The following is a 17268-nucleotide window of genomic DNA, read 5'->3' on the forward strand; positions in this document are numbered from 1 at the left end:
TTTGAGATGTCATGCGGTAATACAGGAAGTGCTCCACTGTGTTTTTAAACTCCATACACTTTTGCTAGAATCATTTGGATCATTTCAGCCCTGGATTGTCCAATTTTTACTGGTCTAACGGCAAAGGGAGCTGTTAACCTGAAAACTACCGCTTCATGACATCACAAGGTGGAACAGAGCATTCTCAGCTTTGGAGATATAGACAGACTAATAATAAAGGGTCACTCAAACATGTGTGAATGAAACAAAACGCAACTTCAGGTACACTACTGGACAAAAGTTTTAGAACACCCTAATTTAAAGTTATTTATTGCAAATCAAGTCGTGCAAGTCCAAAGAAGAGCTTGAAATGGTACAAAAGGTAAATACTGAACAGACAGAGGTTAAAAAATAGATAAAAGATACAAAACATAAGTCCAAGCTCTGCCAAAACTACCTCAGGAAAAAAGAACAAGATGGTAAAGCTTGAAAACATGGAGTGTCCAGCACAGTCTCCAGACTTAAACCCCATCGAGCTGGTTTGGGATGAACTGGACAGAAGAGTGAAAGCCAAGAAACCTACAAGTGCCACACATTTATAGGAACTTCTGCAACAGACTTGGGAAGAACTTTCTGAAGAATATTTGATTTCTATTGTAAAAAGAACGAGTCACGAGTGTGTTCAGCTGTTATATCTGCCAAAGGTGGACACTTTCATGAAAAAGTTTAGAATACGTTTTGGTCAAGAGTAAACAGTAAAAAAGTGGAAAAAGTGTGGTGTTCTAAAACTTTTGACCAGTAGTGTATGTTTTTATTGAGGTAACAGCATTATAACATGACTTTAAGCTCACAAGACTCAATTTTGTGTAATATAGGACCTTTAAAGTATCAGGCAAATGTGAAGGAGTGTAAAATTATTATAAGTGCAGAAGCCTCTTTGTTTATACCTCTTTTGCTCCATTTTTATTGTTAATCAGCTCTTTTTTGCAACAATATACCCAATCATTATGAAAATTTTACATATTTTCAAAACTGATTTCACATTATATTTCAAAATTTGATACATTGCACACCTCTATCAATAATGTTTATTTTGTAGGGTTGCCTGATACACAGCACAGCCTGATGCATGTGTAGGTGCAGACAAACAGCAGGTCTATTCCTGTGTCTCACCTGATTGCCGCCCATGCCGTGGCAGTTGAAGAAGCCCACCTTCTCGTTCTCCTTCCTCCCCATGTTGTCCACACACTGGTTGGTCTCCACGTTTCTGATCTGCACACAAACACACACAACATATGTAACGATCAAAAACACTTGCTGATCAAAATAAAACATAAAAACAGCATTGCAGGTGAATCATTAAAAATATGGATATATGGGATTTTAATCCAGGTTAAGAAGACAAAACTGTTGCTCCATCTAAAAGTACTCATGTTAATATTAAAGGGCTCATGTTACACTATTTTCTGATCAAAAATAAACCTGGAGTTATGTTTGTGTCATTGAGCTTTGGAGATGTAGACAGACTAATAATAAAGAGTTACTCAAACATGTGTGAATTCAACAAAACACAACTCCAGGTCTGTTTTTGAGTCGCTAAGAACATTTTAACATGACTTAAAGCTTACAAGAGTCAATTTAGTGTAACATACAACCTTTAAAGTGGAGTCAGTGGCACAATAGGTTTATTGATCTTTATTCAGACAGGATCGCGCTGCTGAGATTAAGAATCTTTTAGAATATAGAAAGGAGTGCCAAAAGATTCACATTAGTAAACAATTAAGTGTATGTGATGGGATGAGGGGGTTAGGCGCGGCACAAACCGAAGCGCCCGAACACTTGCAATGGGGGTAGACCAGGGGTGTCCAAACTTTTTTCATCAAGGGGAACATATCTAAACACAGATGAAGCAGAGGGCCGATCGAGGGCAGTAGACTGGTGCTCAGTACAGGGAATAATTGAAATGTCTGCAAGTTTAACATGTTAGAATGAGTCATCAGACTTTATTCATGCCAAGATCCTTAAAACCACACACTAAATATGAAATATTAGCTTGATCAAGACAGATTTTCAAAAAACTTTCAGTAAAAAATTATTTTTTAATTGATGCAAGGTAATTTGGGCCAATTCACCTGAAAGTCTTAGGGCCAAAAAAAATTTGTCTGAGGGCCGCATTTGGCCCCCGGGCCATAGTTTGGACATGGCTGAGGTAGACCATGGATATATAATAAAAATAGTCGAAACCAACTAGTGGCCGCTCCATGTACTGCGGCTCTCGAGTGCTTGGGCATCTCCCATAGAAGCACAATGCATTTTTTGGGAATTCAAACTGTCTGTGTTCATCTGAAGGGCATCGACAATTTTCACAAAGATAGGATTTTGTAGGGATTCTTTTCTATTTTCACAATATAAACTTTTTAAAATGTTTAAATCCTCAAAGCCCCGCTCTCTGCCCGCACTCGCTCCGCTCTAGCAGCTCTCGCCCTTGGTCCAAACGTCCACGTGCACATTACAGACATCACACGGGTTGAGGCGCTCGCCCATGCTGAGGAAATAAATGCGGAAGTGAACATTTTTCTTGGGACCATGCACCATTGAGCAGAGGCCATTGAAAACAATACGACGCCATCTTGGATTCATCTTCCAGATTTTATTATAGTTCTGTGGGACAGACTGGGTGCTGATTGGACGAGGAGGAGGTATGGTGAGCGATGAGGAGGAGTAATAGGAGTGAGATGATGAAGGCTGAGGAGCAGGTAAACTCTAAAGAAGCAGTGCGGTGGACAGAAGCCAAGTTATGTCTTCCAGGCTGAATTTACTCGAGCTCCATTACTTTGACTGTGTTTTGCTGCTGACAGTTGTGTAGATCTGATGTAGCCTGTTGCAGCTGCCTGGTGCTTGGCTGATTCATATGGTGTGTGTAGTGAAGAGGCTGTGTCAGGACAAACTGTCACTCTGCACACACACTCACATTTTCAGAGCAGTCATCACTCACGGTTTTATACAAACAGTGCTCATGTATTAAAGGTCTCATACTTCGTAAAATTGACTCTTGTGAGCTTTCAGCTGTGTTAAAATGCTGTTACCTCACCAAAAACATACCTGCTGTTGAGTTTTGTTTCATTCATGCATGTTCTAATCTACACCTCCAAAGCTCAAAATGATCTGTTCCAAAATAATTTGAGGTTTTGATAAATACATTTATCCCACCAGAAAGCATTTGGATTGGCAGTTTCCATGTTGAAATCGAGTTAATTTGAATCTAAAATGCCTCTCTCTGGTCTGAATGGTCACTACCTAAAACCCAGCACTTTCATCCAATCATGAATCTAGTGCTAGTGCAGACTCTGAAGCTCAGTGAGTGAATTCTGGAGGTTCAGAGCTTTCACATGAGTCATGTCCTGTCTGTATACTGAAAATAAGGAAAAAACTTGTATTCTCACTAGGGATGTAACCAGAGGTCAGACCAAATCCTTGTTTTGCAACTCTCAAGTAAGTCTTTGACCTCAAATCCAAGTCAAGTCTCAAGTCAAATACCGGCAAGTCCAAGTTGAGTCTTGAGTCACTGACCCATAAGTCCAAGTCAAGTCCAAGTTGTCTGCTTTGAGCTTCAAGTCATTTCAAGTCTTTAAACCAAAATACCAAATATAGCTTAGATTTTTGCAATTTATATGCATTTCAAGATAAACTGTACTTATAAAGTCATAGTATATTTATGTATGAGTATTTATAGAGGATATAAGAGTTGTAGAAATGCATTTTTTTTTCCTTTTTAATGTCTTGACAAGATCTTAGTGAATCATTACGGTCATAATAGAAAGAATTCAGATGTAAAAGTGCTTCCCAAGTGAGTCCCAACTCTTAGTCCATTTTATCAAGTCAAGTCTCAAGTCCTAAAAATAGTGACTCAAGTCTGACTCAAGTCCAAATCATGACTTGCAGTCCCCACCTCTGAATGTAACAATATCCAAATCTCATGGTACGATATTTTCATGATATGCATTTCACAGTACGGTATTTTTTGTGATATTTTGTGGAAGCTAACAAAATTGTGAATATGCTACTTTTTTCTCTTAAAATGCCTTGATAGGACTTCATTCAAAGAACTGAGATTTAAAAGTGCTTAGAACTGCTATTTCTTCATGTAATTTGCACAAAAATGGAGCAAAGGATCATGGTCGATGTAGTTCCCTCTGTTTTTTTTAGCTATTGCTGCACCATAACAATGAATTTGAGCATAGAAACTGGTGATTTGATATATTGTGATGGCCCACGATATTATTGAGAGACTTCTGACGATACAATATCACAATATTTTGGTTATTGTTACGCTCCTAATGTTCCCTATATACAGGTCAACCCAGATTCAGTTGTGCTTGTGTAGTACCTTTTTAAAAACTGAGCACAGACTACAAAATGTTTCAATAAGAGTAATAAGCCACGCGTTTTTACCATGGCCCTGCAGCAAAACAATATAAGGCACAAAGAGCTGAAAGTTTTAAATCCCTATGAAGCAGTAAAGCTAAAACACACCCTATGCTTCCTGTAACATATCACCCAACGCCGTGCTGGTAATTAGACTATATAATGTCTAATGGCCCCAGCTGCTCTGTGGATGAGGCTCGGTGGGAGGAGGGGGAGGGGGGGGTTCATTTAGGGAAGGGAGAGGGTGTGTGGGTGTGGAGGGGAGGTATGTGTCTGCAGTGACAGAGAGAGACCAGGGGAGACCGGGGCTGTACTGCAGTGAAAGTGACGGAGGCCTCTTATCCGGAGCAGTCAGAAGGAGAGCCGGAGGATTACAAGATATTTTCTGCAACCCCCCTCTCCAACGCCACTGCACTTAAATGGGCCCCATCCAGAGCCCAGGCACCAGCAGAGAGAAAGAGAGGGAGAGAGAGAGAGAGAGGATGGGCCAAGAGCGAGGAAGGGAGAGGGCGTAAGAAAGAGATGGGGAGCAGAGAGACAGAGAGAGAGAGAAAGACAGAGAATGACAGAAAGAGAGGCATTGGCAGAGTGTTTGTGTGTTTATTTGAAAGAGAGGGAGACATGTGAGAGAGGGCAGGGGAAAAGTCAGAGCGAGACAGAGAAAGAGAGAGAGAGAAGTGTGTGTGTGTGAGACAGAGAGAGTGAAAAACAGACAGACAGGAGGAGAGAGAGACAAGACAGCAAAAGACAAAGAGAGAGAGAGAGACAGTGTGTGTGACTGTGTGAGAGAAGGAGATGGAGAGAGAAAGACAGACAAAAGGAGAGAGAGACAGTGAGAGACAGCAAAAGACACACACAGAGAGAGAGAGAGAGAGAGAGAGACAAAGAGAGAGACAAGTGTGTGTGTGAGACAGAGAGAGTGAAAAACAGACAGACAGAAGGAGAGAGAGACAGTGAGAGACAGCAAAAGACACAGAGAGAGAGAGAGAGAGACAAGTGTGTGTGTGAGACAGAGAGAGTGAAAAATAGACAGACAGAAGGAGAGAGAGACAGCAAAAGACACAGAGAGAGAGAGAGAGAGAGAGAGAGAGAGAGAGAGGGACAGTGTGTGTGCGTTTGTGTGAGAAGGAAACAGAGAGAGGAAGACAGGGAAGAAGTGACAGAGAGAAAGAGAGAGGCAGAGACAGAGTGTTTGTATGTTTATTTGTAAAATAGAGTCATAGCGGGACAGAGAAAGACAGAGAGAGAGACAGAGAGAGAGAGAAGAGAGTGTGTTTTTGTGTGTGAAAGAAAAAGAGATAGAAACAGGGAGGGAGAGAGAAAGAAAGAGAGAGAGCGATAGAAAGAGACAGACAGGTTGTGTTTGTGTGCTTATTTGTAAGATAGAGTCAAGAGAGTGGCGAGAGAGAGGGGACAGAGAGAGAGAGAGAGAGCAGAGAGAGACACAGAGACACAAACACAAATATATGTGTGTGAGACAGAGAGAGTGATTGACACGAAAGACAGAGAGAGAGAGAGAGAGAGAGAGAGATGCTGTGTGTGTGTGAATGGAGAGAGTGGAGAGGGGGGAGCGGCAGAGAGATAGAGACAGACAGAAAGAAAGAGAGGCAGAGAGACATTGTGTGCGAAAGAAAGAGAGCGAGAGAAAGAGAAAAAGAGAGGGAGAGAGACAGAAAGAGACAAATACAGGGTGTGTTTGTGTTTATTTCTAAGATAAGAGACAGACAGAAACAGTGAGAGGGGCATGGGAGTAAGAGAGAGAGAGAGAGAGACAGAGTGTTTGTGTGTGAAAGAGATAACAAAACAGTGAGGGAGAGACAGAGAGAAAGAAAGAGAGAGGGAGAGAGACAGAAAGAGACAGAGACAGGGTGTGTTTATTTGTAAGATAAGAGTAAGAAAGAAAGAGTGAGAGAGACATGGGATAGAGAGAGAGAAAGAGAGAGAGAGCACAGTTTAAGCACAGACTAATGAGGAGCACATGAACTACTTTTAAGATACACTTGAAGTTTTCATTTTGGAGTGGGTAATTTGTCTGAACAGCCCTTAAAGGCACACAGATAAAACAGAAATCCTTGCCAGGCTGAGCACTCTTTGGTTTAAGTGGTGGAATATGGTTCTTGTAATAATACCATTTCAGACCAATGCTAATATGTCATCGTTTGTGACTATTTAGGTGCACACGAAAATCCATTATCTGATTTCTGGAGTTATCAGATTATTGAAATATCTGATGAGTAATCTGTTTTCTGTCTGACTGTGCATACTTGTACAGGTTTGACAAGGCAAAATATCCAAAAAAATCTTTAAAAATGTTGTTTTATATTACACAAAATGGACTCTTGTGAGCTTTAAGCTGTTAGAATGTTGTTAACTCATCAAAAACACATCCGGAGTTGTGTTTTCTCTGTCAGTCTGTCTGCACGTCCAGAGTCCTTTACTTGTACTTTTACTTACAAATTGCAGAGCTGAAATCATCCAAATGATTCAAGTGAAGGTGTATGGAGTTTAAAAACACAGTGGAGCCACTTCAATCCGTGTATCATTCATAAATTTGTTTTTCAATATAAAACCAAAAATAAGAAAATGAAAAAACAACAGTTTTCTTCATTATTTGTCTCCAAAACCAAAATGAAAAAACGGATAATGATTCATTTTTTCAGTATTTGATTTTGTGTTTAAATGAAGAATGGAAAAAACAGAAAACGGCCGTTTCCCGTTCACGTGACTTCCGTAACTGCGATGCCGGACTTTTGCACCACATACGGACTGAACCAGGACTAATCCAGGTCCGGGACCAGACCGGAACCAGACCGGGACTGAGACCGAGACCAGACCAGAAACCAGACCGAGACCAGACCAGGACCAGACCAGGACCAGACCAGGAGCAGACAGGGACTGAGACCGAGACCAGACCAGGACCAGAGCGGGACTGAGACAAAGACCAGACTAGGACAAGACTAGGACCAGACCGGGACTGAGACTGGGACCTGGCTCGGAGTCAAAGCTCGGAATCTGCTCCGGTCCTGCTCTGGTCCCGCTCCGGTCCTGGACTTGGTGCAAAAGTCACATAAATGAAAGTCACATAAACGGGAAACGGCCGTTATCCTTTTTTTCCATTCTTCATTTAAACACAAAATCAAAAACAAGGTGAAACAGAGTGTTTTGTGTTGGAGAGAAGAACTCAGCCTCAGAAAATAGCATAATTTGGGCCCTTTAAACATTCTACTTTATCTTCCAAATATAAAACACACACAAAATGAATGTAGTTAGTGTGTAATGTTAAAATAAAAATATTACACTTTGTTATAATCATGACTTATGATGCTTGCCGTAGTAATTTGTAATAATTTTGGTAATGTAATGTTTTGTTTTATGTAAAAATGCAGACTTCTTAATGCGCTTTGCTTTAATTATGAAAAATCACTGGACAACAGAGGAACAAATTCTGCTTTGTCGGCAATCTAAATATATGGTTACTCTAGGCAACTACATTAATAGTTGGAATTGCTGGAATGTTTCACAGTATGGCATTAAGCTTCTATTCTACTGTATTTATCATTCTTTCTTTACAGATGTTTTAATTGTTCTTTTCACCATGGAGATGGATAGGTCTAATGCCATATCAAAGAAATAACATCTCCTTGGAGTTAAGTAAATGGCATATCTCCATCAGAAAAGTTACACAGTGCATCTTTAATAACAATTCAGCAGAGACTTGAGCCGCTTACAGCCTCTGCAGCTCTGGGAGGGAATTCTGGAGGTTCTGAGCTTTCACACTAGTCATGTCCTGTCCATATACTGAAAATGAGAAAAAACTTCTATGTTCACTAGGGATGTAACGATATACAAAGCTCACGGTGCGATATTTTCACGATATACATCTCAAGGTACAGTATTTATTGTGATATTTTGTGGAGGCTAACAAACAAATGTGAATATGCTACTTTTTTCTCTTAAAATGCCTTGACAAGACTTAACTCAAAGAACTAAGACTTAAAAGTGCTTAGAACTGTTATATCTTCATGTAGTTTGCACCAAAATGGAACAAAGGATCATGGTCGATGTAGTTTTCTCTGTCTTTTTAGCTATTGCTGCACCATAACAATAAATTTAAGCAAAGAAACTGTCATGGTTCATGTTTTGTAGTTGTTTTTTTTGCTTATTTTGGTGGATCTTTTCCTTTTGTGTTGTGTGCCCTTGGTGTTTTATTTTGATATTAGTCGTGTCTGCTTGTAGTTTGAGTTTTACTTCCTGTCTGTTGATTGATTGCCCCGCCCTAATGTGTTTCACCTGTGTTCGTGTGCTTTTATACCCTGTGTTCTTCTCTGCCCTTTGCTGGTCCATTGTATTTGCCATTGTCTGTGTCTTTGTCAGTGTCTTGTTCTTTCATGGTAGTTTAGTTTCAATTTTTTTTTTTGGATTTGAGGATTTTTTTTTTTGATTTGTTATTAAATGCTTTAAAGCAGTCCTGCATTTTGGGTCCTCCCTCTGTTTCTACCTGACAGAAACTTGTGATTCGATATATTGTGATGGTTCACGATATTATTGAGAGACTTTTGACGATACAATATCACGATATTTCGGTTATTGTTACATGCTTAATGTTCACTATATGCAGGTCAAGGCACTACATGGGGTCCCAGATTCAGCTATACTTGTGTAAAACCTTATTAAAAACTGAAATATATGCAATATAACTAGACAACAGAAGAACAAATTCTGCTTTGTTGACAATCTAAATATATGGTTACTCTAGTCTAGGCAAATACATTAATTGTTGGAATCGTACAGTATTTATTGTGATATTTTGTGGAGGCTAACAAAATTGTGAATATGATCCTTTTTAGACTTAATTCGAACAACTACGATTTAAAAGTGCTTAGAACTGTTATTTCTTCATTTAGTTTGCACCAAAATGGAGCAAAGGATCATGGTCGATGTAGTTCCCTCTGTTTTTTTAGCTACTGCTGCACCATAACAATGAATTTAAGCTGGAATCAAAGCAATAACATCTTCCTTAGAGTTAAGCAAGTGGCGTGCCTCCATCAGAAAAGTGCATCTTTACTAATAGTCCAGCTTAGACTTGAGCCGCTCACTTCTCTTATACCAACATGAAGCTTGTAGAAATGTAATGAAATTCAACTCATTTGAATTCTAAACCATATTCATAGTTTTAATATGAAACTAATGGATGAGATAAGACAGCAGTCATTTTCTCCAATATATAATTTAATTTTGTGATTACATTAAAGCTAGTCCCCAAAATTATTTTCATTAACTGTAACTGCCTTCGGTCAAATTGAGTTTGACACTGCAAATCTATAAGATGCAATATTTTAGGAATGGCTGGTTTCTTGTTACATGTCATAATCATAATCAGGTTGTGTTCATTTGCAATAACAACATTATAGAATTCCCATAGTTTAAAACTGAGCTGGAGGACAGGTCACAATCTGATGAATAGTAATTGCAGATTGCAGATTTGTTTTTATGATTTGGTTTATGATTCAATATCTTTGTGATCAATGGGCCTATCCGCATGAAAACAAAAACTGGCACAAAGTTCAAGTTTTCAAGTTATTTTTCCGCAATATCTTCAGAAAGTGGTGCCATTATTCAACCCCAAAGACGTGATTGTGGTCAGTTGAAAGAACTTTAAAAAATGAGATTAATCTTGCACATTTGTCGACTCAATCCCTAATAAATAATGAGAAGGTTCTACATTTGAGGATCATAAATTTGGATATTTCTTTCAAAAACGGTAAATCTGCCAGCGAGTTAGACAGGCCCTTTGTCCACCATCTGAGATTATGAATTATTATCATCAAATTCTCGAAAGCAACGGAGGCCGTCACCATTCCCTGTGGCACTTCTCTGTCTGAAGCCCTACTACACTTTAATTTGATCTTTATCTTTACACAATCTGATCATAAAGAGCTGACTCTGTTGGAACTACAACAGGTGAGATGATTTGTGCTGTTGAACAAGTCCCTCTCAAATAATATTAGTCACGAGTTAGTCAGCATTGGCCAACAGTTTTTCAGTTATCACTCTCACCTTTTTGTTGCCAATCAAACGCCTAAACATGAAAACATGACCCTGAGCGCTCGTATTGATCACAGGCTCCTGAAAATGTGCTGTTTAAATCCATTCTGTGCTTTTTTTTGGCGGTGTTAACTAATGTGTGCATCGCCAAACATTCTGCCATACACTAACATGCAGAACACCCCTACTGTGATGTCAAAGTATCAGTGCTGGTAGTTTTCAGTTTCTAAAGGCAGTGCAGGGGGGATGGGGGCAAAAGCCACATTCCCACATTGATTGCACTGTACTTTGTCATTTGACATATCCAGAAGGTAAATTCACAAACTGCTGACCCTGATCATTTCTATCAGTGAATAAACCGCAGAACTCACTATATCACAACAGCAATCTGCATTATAACAGTACAACAATATTCACTTGCACCCATGGACTGAGTAAGGGAGTGTGTTGTCACCCATAGCGTTCATCTCCAGTCAAATGAAGCTCATGAGGCTGGCAGTTATAAGTGTGAATTTGGAGCTGAGTTACATATTAGGAAGAGGAATTACAGATATTTATGGACAAAAAAGCAAAATAAAAACACCAGGATCATGCAAATTGAGCACATAAGTCCTGTGCTCAGGTCTTTGCACCGTCTCCTGTGGCTCGGAGAATAGACTTAAAAGTAGCTCTGCTTGTGTACAAGTCTCTCCATGGCCAAGCACCAAAGTACATCTCTGATATGTTAGTGGCATATGAACCATCTCACACTTGGAGGAGCTCCTGCTGGGGCCCAGAGTCAGGACTAAACAAGGGGAGTCAGCGTTTCAGATTCATGCAGCTAAAACCTGAAAATGTGAGACAGGCTTCTACTTTCACTCTGTTTAAATCCAGGCTCAAAACAGTTTAGCTGTTTAGCTGCGCATATGACTGAAAGGTTTTTATTTTTCATTCTGCACTCTTCTCTCTAATTTAATGTCTTGCTCTTTTTAATTTTATGATAGTTATTTATGTTTTGATTGGTTTGTATTGTAATTTGAATGAACTTCTCATTCTGTAAAGTACTTTGAATTACTTTGTGTTCAAATTGTGCTATACATATAAACTTGCCTTACCTATGAACATTTTAAAAGGACATTTCAGAATTTTGGACATAGGGTCTCATTTCCTAGTGAGCCACAGTGTTGGAGACGTGTGGAGACACTTTTTTAAATATTCCATCCAGTCCTTGTATTTGCAGAGGTCGCTGGTGCTAGGCTAGTGCATGTCAATGGCCATAGTTATCCTGCCACTAAAAACAGTCTTACCCACTCCACAAAACACCTGAAGCAAATCAGACTATCGATGTAAATGTCTGTGTTGATAGAATAATGTTTGAAGTAAAACTAACCTTGCATCGCATAAATTAATATATCAGTCCGCTGCTGCCAAGCTTTCTATCAGGAAGTACAACTCGCTGCTGCTGCTCAGACATAAATCCTTCAAACAGAGGTCTATGCAGGACTGAATTTTCAGTTCCACTCTCGCCCGCATCTGCGATATTTTGTCCTGCTCCCGCCCGCAAGTCCCACAAGATCAGGACATTCCTTTTCCTAAGCTCTATCAAACACGGAGAAGTGGAAAAGAATTGTCTAAAATGTGAGCGAGATTAAACCACATCTGCAAATTTAGGCTGCTTAAAGTGTTTGTATTAATGCCAAATAAAATATCCAGCACAAATGATGTATGATAGGCATACATTCATCATTTGTATATTTTACTTCACACTCATATTTAGTTTGCAGGACTGCAGTTTATCATCTCACCCTCCCGCTCCCGCCTGCGCCCGCAATGAGCTTTCAAAATGTGTTCTGCGCCACACTGTTTTACAAATGAAAAGTTGGTTTCATTTCTAAAATTATTCTATTGGCCCAAACATTCACACCAACAGTCTGGCATTGTAACTGTTTTGCCTTGGGTACTCTGTGGAGTGGGTAAGACTGTTTTTAGTGGCAGGATAACTATGGCCATTGACATGCACTAGTCTAGCACCAGCGACCTCTGCAAATACAAGAACTGGATGCAATATTTAAAAAAGTGTCTCCACACGTCTCCAACACTCTGGATAACTAGGAAATGAGGCCCTATGTCCAAAATTCCGAAATGTCCCTTTAAGACCAAAGTGACGCTTTCTCACATTCACACGTCTTGTTTGAAACGCGGTGGCAAGCAGGTGTATGTGTCCATTTATATACAGTCTATAGCTCCATGCACCCCATCTGTATTAAATATTATTGGCCTATAGATATCATCTGAAACCCAGTTACTGAATACAATACACTGAATGAACAACCAGCGCTTTTTATTACTAGTATCTATGTACATTTCTCAGTGCTTTACCTGGTGCGAATATACTGCAGATTTTAAGTGTTAGATTATTTTAGAATTCATGAATAAAAATAAGGATTTTTGCTTGGTTTGAAATTCCAATTTATCTTTCCTCTGCCCAGGAGCAAGGATATAGAGAAATGTGGTGCAACCAAAATGTAATAGCAAATGAGAGAATATAAAACAGGCCATACTTCGCCCAGGGAGTAGTATCTTCTGGGTATCTGTGAGTCGGGGTAGATGTTTTCCAGGTACCAGGAAAACGGTCGGCACTTCAGAGCTTCACGGAGGGCTTTACGTGAAGAGACGTCTCCGTAGTCCACCCGCATCACGCCTGGAAAACAGGATTTAACAGTTTCAATGAAAAAATAATTCTTATAAAATCATGGAATATTAAAAAAGGGAATGGCAGTGTCACAGTGGGTACATATGGGCCAGTGAACCAGAAAGAGGCTAGTTCAAGCCCAGAGCAGCATTGTGGTTTGGGCAGAAGTTGAAGGTGGAGTGCCCAAATGAACCAAAACAAACAGCAGAAATACAGATTATTATTATTTACTTTAACATTTGTGGATGGGAAAGACGTAACCCATAGTGTTTGGTTCTAAGCAAATAAAGCTCGCAAGGCTAAAAGTTATGGGGTGAATTTGGAGCTGGGTTCCACAAAAAAGCAAAATAAAAACACCAGGATTATGTAGAGCGGATAAACACACACATTTTAAGACCAAAATGAGAAGCCTGACAGCAGTAGTTACGGAGTCGATGAAGCTGGAAGTGTGCCCATGGTCACTTTCTATTTGAGATGCAGTGAGTAGCGGGTTAGTTCCGTCCATTTGTATATACAGTCTATGGGTGGAACGTCAAAAACACCTATTTCCATGGAAATCCCCCATGTTTGTGATCGTAGTACAAAACTCTAAATATATTAGCCAAAACAATGTTAAAAAGTCAACAAAAGTGGAGTAAACAGTAACCATGCTGGCGCCACCTAGTGCATCCTCTCATTTTCATTTCTCTCCAGCGACTAGGTCAGGAATCGGAATACACTAGATGGTTTGCAAGAATCCCAGAAGTTGTAGACCGCGCACCGGCCAATCAGCAAAGAGCTGTGAAGCCATGATGTCAAACTCAAGCTCCTGTCTGGGTTCCTTTTGTGGTACAGCACAACAGTAAACAAAGGGGTCGAGATGGATGTAGACGAAGCCCTACGTTCTGTGTTGGCAATAATTCCAGAGATCGAGAATTTAAAGCCAAAACAAAGAGAATGTTTGGTGAATTTTATCAAGGGGAAAGACGTTATTCCTGCGGGATTTGGCGCATTACATACTGTACGTCTCAACCAAATGGCAGCGACTGGTTAAATAAAAAAGTACCCGCCTACCATTGAGCGAATGAATCCTAATGCTGCAAGGTCAGACGGTTTCCAGTAAGTGAAACTGGCTGATGAATCAGGTTAGTGGAATAGCCCAACAGACTTAGATTTAGACAAACTTTACTGATCCAGAAGGGAAATTATTTGGACACAGTAGCTCACACATCACAATATAATATAATATGATAACAAAGAACAAAAATATAAATGGTAATAATAAATTCAGAATAAACTGTTGGTAAACAGACATCTACATTTATCACTCTACAGTGTCAGCAACATTTGAATAAACACTAGGGCTGGTATTTAGCATCTTAAAATCTCCATTGGTTTAACATTAGGCTCAGTAAAAATTCTATGAGCTCTATTCATCACGATGTTCCGCCTCTTCTTGGTCACATTCAGAAGGAGCCTTTCTTTCAGTCTGCTGTTAGCCGGGGTAAGTAATCGTGAATAATTGTACCACTACAATTTGACACAGACATCTCTAACTACTTTTAACACTGCCTTGTTGTTCAGGAAAACACTCTGAATTACTTTGTGTACACATTCTGCTCCTGGGTGTCAATTAATCTTGACCTAAATCAATCTGAGTCTATTCATCTTGTAGACAGCATCTCTTTTACTGCACAAACTCCTCTCGGTGCAAATGAGCCGAGCTTTACTGGGACATAGTGTGTTTTGTTTACACACCTGGGGCTCTGTTGAAGGTAAGTCTCATCAGAAATGCTACAGTGGAGTGATGCAGTGTATTGCAATCTGTGCTGCTGCCACAGCGACAGCCAAGAGAGTATGTATGATTTATCAGGCTGATGAAGAAGAAGAGGAGGAGGAAGAAGAAGAGGAAGAGGGGGGAGGAGGAGGATTAGGCACTGGGCACGCACACTTACAGAGACATTAGGCAGATGGTCCCTCCCCAGAGTGCTCCTCTAACACTACTGCACATGTACATCACCGGAGAAGGCTCGTTTATCAGAAAATCTACAATATATGAGAAACAGTGGAGCTACAGCTAATGATTATTTATGTGTTCGACTCATCACAGATTATTTTTAGATTCAAGATTTAGATTTTTAGACATAAATTATATCTATTGCACATTAAGATCTGTAATACTTTTGAATATGGTGACTGATATTTTTGCTCACATCCTTACTTCATTTATACTTTACTGCTTTGTCAATATATATAATATGCATCTTTATTTATTTATTTACTTATTTATTTAGTAGTAGTAGTAGTATTTTATTTTATTTTTTGTCAGGATGTCCCTTGAGATAAAACCTGGCCAAGACGCACCTTAGCAGAGACAGTAGAAAGACTTCATTACAAATACAATAGTAAAACACTGGAAACATGTATAAAATAGTGCACTTAAAGGTCCTTTATGTACCTGTTCTCATAGTACATCAGCTACCTGCTTGTGTTGATGGAGATGTTATATAACATTTTTACACTAGACACATTTTTAGTCATTTCTGTGAGCAGTGCCCAAAACCAGTCAACAAGTTTTACAACTGTTTATTATGGAGACACTACACAAACTGTCAGCATTAATCAAACATTAAAGACCCTTAGAGGATCTATGTTTTCTTTTGATCGACTAAATGTATAAATCTAATTAAGGCACAGATGCTGTATTTTGATCCGTCAAACATCAGGACATAACACAAATCTCCCTCCTGCTCTTTAATCTTAATCAAGTGTAATCTTGAATCAGTGATATACGGCGAGGCACATGAAAGCTCTGAATGAAGAAGCTCTGGTCCCTCCTCTTCTGTCCCTGTCACTCGTCTGCTGTGTGGAGCTCCTTTCATCTCTCATCCAAGCGCAGAGGATGTGAAATAGCATTAGAATAATAACATTTCTATATGCCTATATTATAACAGTTTGCATTTTCAAAAGGGGTTTGCCCATATTATAAAAATTATTTAGTCTTACAAAGCACTTTATTTACTATTTCGTGCTTTATTCATTCAATATTTCTTCATGGGTTTCACCTTCTTGTTATATGTGACATTTTGAGGATATCTTCTATTCACAAGACAAGAGAGTATGTTTAAAATTGCTGTAGCCACAGTCTGTCATCAGTCTGAAACCCATGAATACTCAGAGGTGGTCAGCTCTTGTAACTGTAGTTGCCCTGGGGCAGCCTGATAGAAATATGGCTGTCAATCAGTGCCTCCTGTCCCTCAAACCACCACCAAATGGAGCAGCTAAAAACTTAACCCAGGATCTCCAAGAATTAAGACTGTAACTGTACTGTAACATTTCTGGCACTGAGGTCGTCACCTGTTTGTCTCCATGGAGAGAAGCAGGTAACACCACCAGGCAAAGTTAAGAGGGCAGATCTGTAAGTGAATAACTGCAATAAACACCAACGCCTGACAAAGCAAGTTCTTTTTATAGAAGTATACTTTTTTAGTTCACAAGAATCCATCTAGCTAAGCTCCTGCTGTTGCAATTGCAGTTAAAGGGACAGTTCAGAATTTGGGACATAGCACCTCATTTCCTAGTGAGCCAGAGTGTTGGAGACGTGTGGAGACACTTTTTTAAATATTCCATCCAGTCTTTGTATTTGTAGAGGTCGCTGGTGCTAGCCTAGTGCATGTCAATGGCCATAGTTATCCTGCCACTAAAAACAGTCTTACCCACTCCACAAAACACCTGAAGCAAAACAATTATTACACCAGACTGTTGAATGTGAATGTCTGTGTTGATAGAATAATTTTAGAAGTAAAACCAACCTTGCATTTGAAGGATTTATGTCTGAGCAGCAGCAGCAGCGAGTTGTACTTCCTGATCATAGACCGTATATATCTGTGGACATAGCTAATGCTCTAGCCGCTGTGTGCCAAATAGGAAGTTCGCCAGGAGGCTCTCCCGGCTCCTTCTGACTCTGGCTCCAATTGACTTACATTAGAATCTTGTTACCCCTCTCTCTGTAACTGCTGCAGTGAGCCTCGGCATTTTGGTCATCATTTAAAATATTCGTATTAACCCGTTCTAAATTATTCCGATTTTTTTTGCAATTTTTTCTGTAAAAAAAAATCCTATTTGTACATAACATATAGCCTGACTCCAGATTCGCTCCTGTAACTATT

At 39.6% G+C, this 17268-nt stretch overlaps 1 protein-coding gene across 1 annotated transcript in view; it reads right to left on the reverse strand.

Moving 5' to 3' along the window:
• The window catches only part of galnt13 (UDP-N-acetyl-alpha-D-galactosamine:polypeptide N-acetylgalactosaminyltransferase 13), a 132176-nt gene that overhangs the window by 41114 nt on the left and 73794 nt on the right, over window positions 1-17268 (reverse strand). The window contains exons 10-11 of the mRNA XM_055148469.1: window positions 12990-13129; window positions 1153-1251 (exon numbers count right to left, since the gene is read on the reverse strand). Of these exons, the coding sequence (XP_055004444.1) occupies window positions 1153-1251; window positions 12990-13129 (239 nt within the window). The remainder of the gene's footprint in view (window positions 1-1152; window positions 1252-12989; window positions 13130-17268) is intronic.

Source organism: Boleophthalmus pectinirostris, unplaced genomic scaffold (genome assembly GCF_026225935.1).
Source record: "Boleophthalmus pectinirostris isolate CB_2022bp ecotype Guang Dong unplaced genomic scaffold, ASM2622593v1 HiC_scaffold_1, whole genome shotgun sequence".
Taxonomy (NCBI): domain Eukaryota; kingdom Metazoa; phylum Chordata; class Actinopteri; order Gobiiformes; family Gobiidae; genus Boleophthalmus; species Boleophthalmus pectinirostris.